Source organism: Orycteropus afer, unplaced genomic scaffold (genome assembly GCF_000298275.1).
Source record: "Orycteropus afer afer isolate SDZICR_OR568_19922 unplaced genomic scaffold, OryAfe1.0 scaffold00455, whole genome shotgun sequence".
Classification (NCBI taxonomy): domain Eukaryota; kingdom Metazoa; phylum Chordata; class Mammalia; order Tubulidentata; family Orycteropodidae; genus Orycteropus; species Orycteropus afer.
In genome coordinates this window covers 1380619-1383468 of record NW_006922042.1, presented here as the reverse complement: position 1 = coordinate 1383468, position 2850 = coordinate 1380619, and the positions used below count along the sequence as shown (strand labels likewise).

The 2850-nt window shown below is 41.5% G+C and overlaps 1 protein-coding gene across 1 annotated transcript in view; it reads right to left on the bottom strand.

Moving 5' to 3' along the window:
- The window catches only part of LOC103208582 (H-2 class I histocompatibility antigen, Q10 alpha chain-like), a 14145-nt gene that overhangs the window by 4702 nt on the left and 6593 nt on the right, over positions 1-2850 (bottom strand). The window contains exon 2 of the mRNA XM_042782744.1: positions 42-302. Coding sequence (XP_042638678.1) covers positions 42-302 — 261 coding nt within the window. The remainder of the gene's footprint in view (positions 1-41; positions 303-2850) is intronic.

Sequence of the window (2850 nt, the reverse complement as noted above, 5' to 3'; positions counted from 1 at the left end):
CCCTCACCAGTCCACCCTCCAGGACTGCGGCCCAGACTCACCACTACTCTGGTTGTGGTAGCCCATCAAGGTCCACATCTCCACGTGTTGTACCTTCTCCCAGGTCCTATGCTTCTGGGTCTCTTTCTCCCAGTACTGGGCATCCATGGGTGTCATCCATGGGGCCTGGGACTTGGCCCTGCTCAAGCGACTGTCATACCGGATGAAGGGCTGATCATCCACATAGCCCACTGCCAGAAACTGGGGGAGGCTTGGCCCTGGCTCTGACAGGGTCAGGTAGTGGTAGTGGAGAGAGTGGGTCCCTATGGAAGAAACATGGATGTCTTCTCAGGCTAACTTGTACCACCACCAGGATCTGCACTGGGAATGGGTAGACAGGCTGGGGGTGGGTGGGAGGTGGAGGGAGTGGAAACCTACCCAGATAGTATTCCTTATTAGAAGGATCAAGAACTGGGTATTTCGGTTTAAAATGAAAACAAACAAACAAAAAATATCCAAATAGTCTAAATAAATAATCAGCCAATCAATAAAATTTTGGGGCCAAAGTTCATGCACTAAGGGTTGTGAACTTGTGCCTAAAAGTTTGTTAGACCCATTTACCTAGACTTTACATTCTTCTCTAAAAAGTGTGATTATCTTGTTTACCACCTCATAATTAAAAAGGGTGTGACAAAGAAATAACCTAGTTATTTGGAAGTATAATTTATGTGAAATTATTCATTGCCCAAAGATGCCTCATAAAGGCCAGCTGCCATCATTCTGATCTTAAATCTTTGTTGACAAGTTGGCTTTGATTTCTATTACTGTTCCTAAACTGACATTGCTAGTTCATCTCTTTTCTCTGTAAGTGCAAATGCTGTCTCAAGGTTCTGTACTATGTCTTCAGAAGTCCACACTCATCAATTTGTTTGGTCCCAGAGACTAAATCCTGTTTCAAGCTATAAGAATAAATGCTGTATCTTGAAAAATTCAGCACACCTACAGTATGGTGTACTTAATTATTAATGAGAGAATTTGAGGAGGGTATAGATGTAAAACTATGACTCGAATCATCATGCAGAGAGTGTTTTTAGGCCTACTTGTGCAGACTTATGATGATGAGACTGAGAGACACTCTCGATTATAGAAATGAATTGAATGGCCTGCTGACGATGAAACAGAAGGAAGAGGCCAGAACAGTGTAAGGCTGAGGTTGCCATGGCAGTGAAGTGATAAGTTAAGAGTGACAATTGATGTGATAGAAATAATGGAGGGGAATGATGATGTCATCCTCTTCTTGGAAAGGAAAAGCCATGCTGTAAATCTAAGATTAATAATTAGTCTCAGTCTTGGAAACTGCAGAAAGGGCAAGGATCTGAGAGATTTCAATGAAAAGAATCAGACTAAGTTTGAGTGTGGAGGATTCACATTTAACCCACTGAGTATATATGCATTTTGCTTCAATTTTATTTAGAATGTAAAATGTACATTAAGTCCTTCTGATCTAATTAAATTGTCCTTCCATTAAAAAAAATAATGAACACACCTTTCCCAGAGATATCAATGGCTTGCTACCCTTACCTCATTTTACAAAAAGATTTTGCACAAATGTTACTTTCTCAGTGAGACCTTCACAGTTTTGTTCACTGTATTAAATATTTACCCCCAGCACCCCCTAATTCCTGTCCCTGCAATCTTTTTCTTCAGAGCACCTGCCACCTTCTATAAACAGCAAACCAAACCTATTGCCATCGAGTGAAATTCCCACTCAATGTTGTTATATTGTTAGATGCTGTCAAGTTGTTACAGCTCATAGGGACCCTATGTACTACAGAATGAAGTACTGCCCATCCCTGCACCATCCTTACAATCGTTGTTACGTTTGAGCCTGTTGCTGCGGCCACTGTATCAATCCATCTTGCTGAAGGTCTTCCCCTTTTTTGCATGATGTGCTTCTTCAGGGACTGGTCCCTCCTGATAAAATGTGTCCAAAGTACGTAGGATGAAGTCTCACCATCCTTGTTTCTAAGGAGCATACTTTTTCCAAGACAGATTTGTTTGTTCTTCTGGCAGCCCATGGTACATTCAATGTTCTTTACCAATACCACAACTCAAATGTACCAATTCTTCTTTGGTCTTCCTTATTCACTGTCCATATTTTGCAGCATATGAGGTGATTGAAAATACCATGGCTTGGGTCAGGTGCATCTTAGCTTTCAAAGTGACATCTGTGCTCTTTAACACTTTCAAGAGGTCTTTTGCAGCTAATCTATCCAATGCAATACATGGTTTGATTTCTTGACTGTTGCTCCCATGGGTGTTTGTTTTAACTTGTTAATAATCTATTTCTCTCTCTCAAATATCAGATCCCCCACGACATAAATTTCCATACAGTTTGTTCTCTGATGTTTCCCCAGCACTCAGAACAGTGTCCAGAGTACAGTCATGTGCCCAAAAGTTGAATATCCAAATGTGAAATAAGCAAGTCAGACACTTCTCCACACTCACAACTCTGTTCATCACTTCCTTGTTACTTTCCGGTCACACTAAAGTCTGCTCAAGCCCTCTCTCAGACCCAGACCTCTAGGCCTTTACTGTGGATTCTTCTGCCCCAAGCACTCTCCTTCCTTTCTTCTCTGGGCCAATTTTTCCTCATGCTTCAGGTTGTAGCTCAGGTATCCCTTCCTCCAGAAAGCTCTCCTGATTCCAGGTCAGGACTGGTGAGAAAGGTAGCAACAGGAACCTCTGGGTTATTCTCTTAAGGCATATGTGTGATCTACTTACTATTTAATATTTCATTTTAGATGCTTTAATGACACAAGCCATGATATTTCCAATTACCTCGTATGCATGTGAGAGCTGGACAATGAA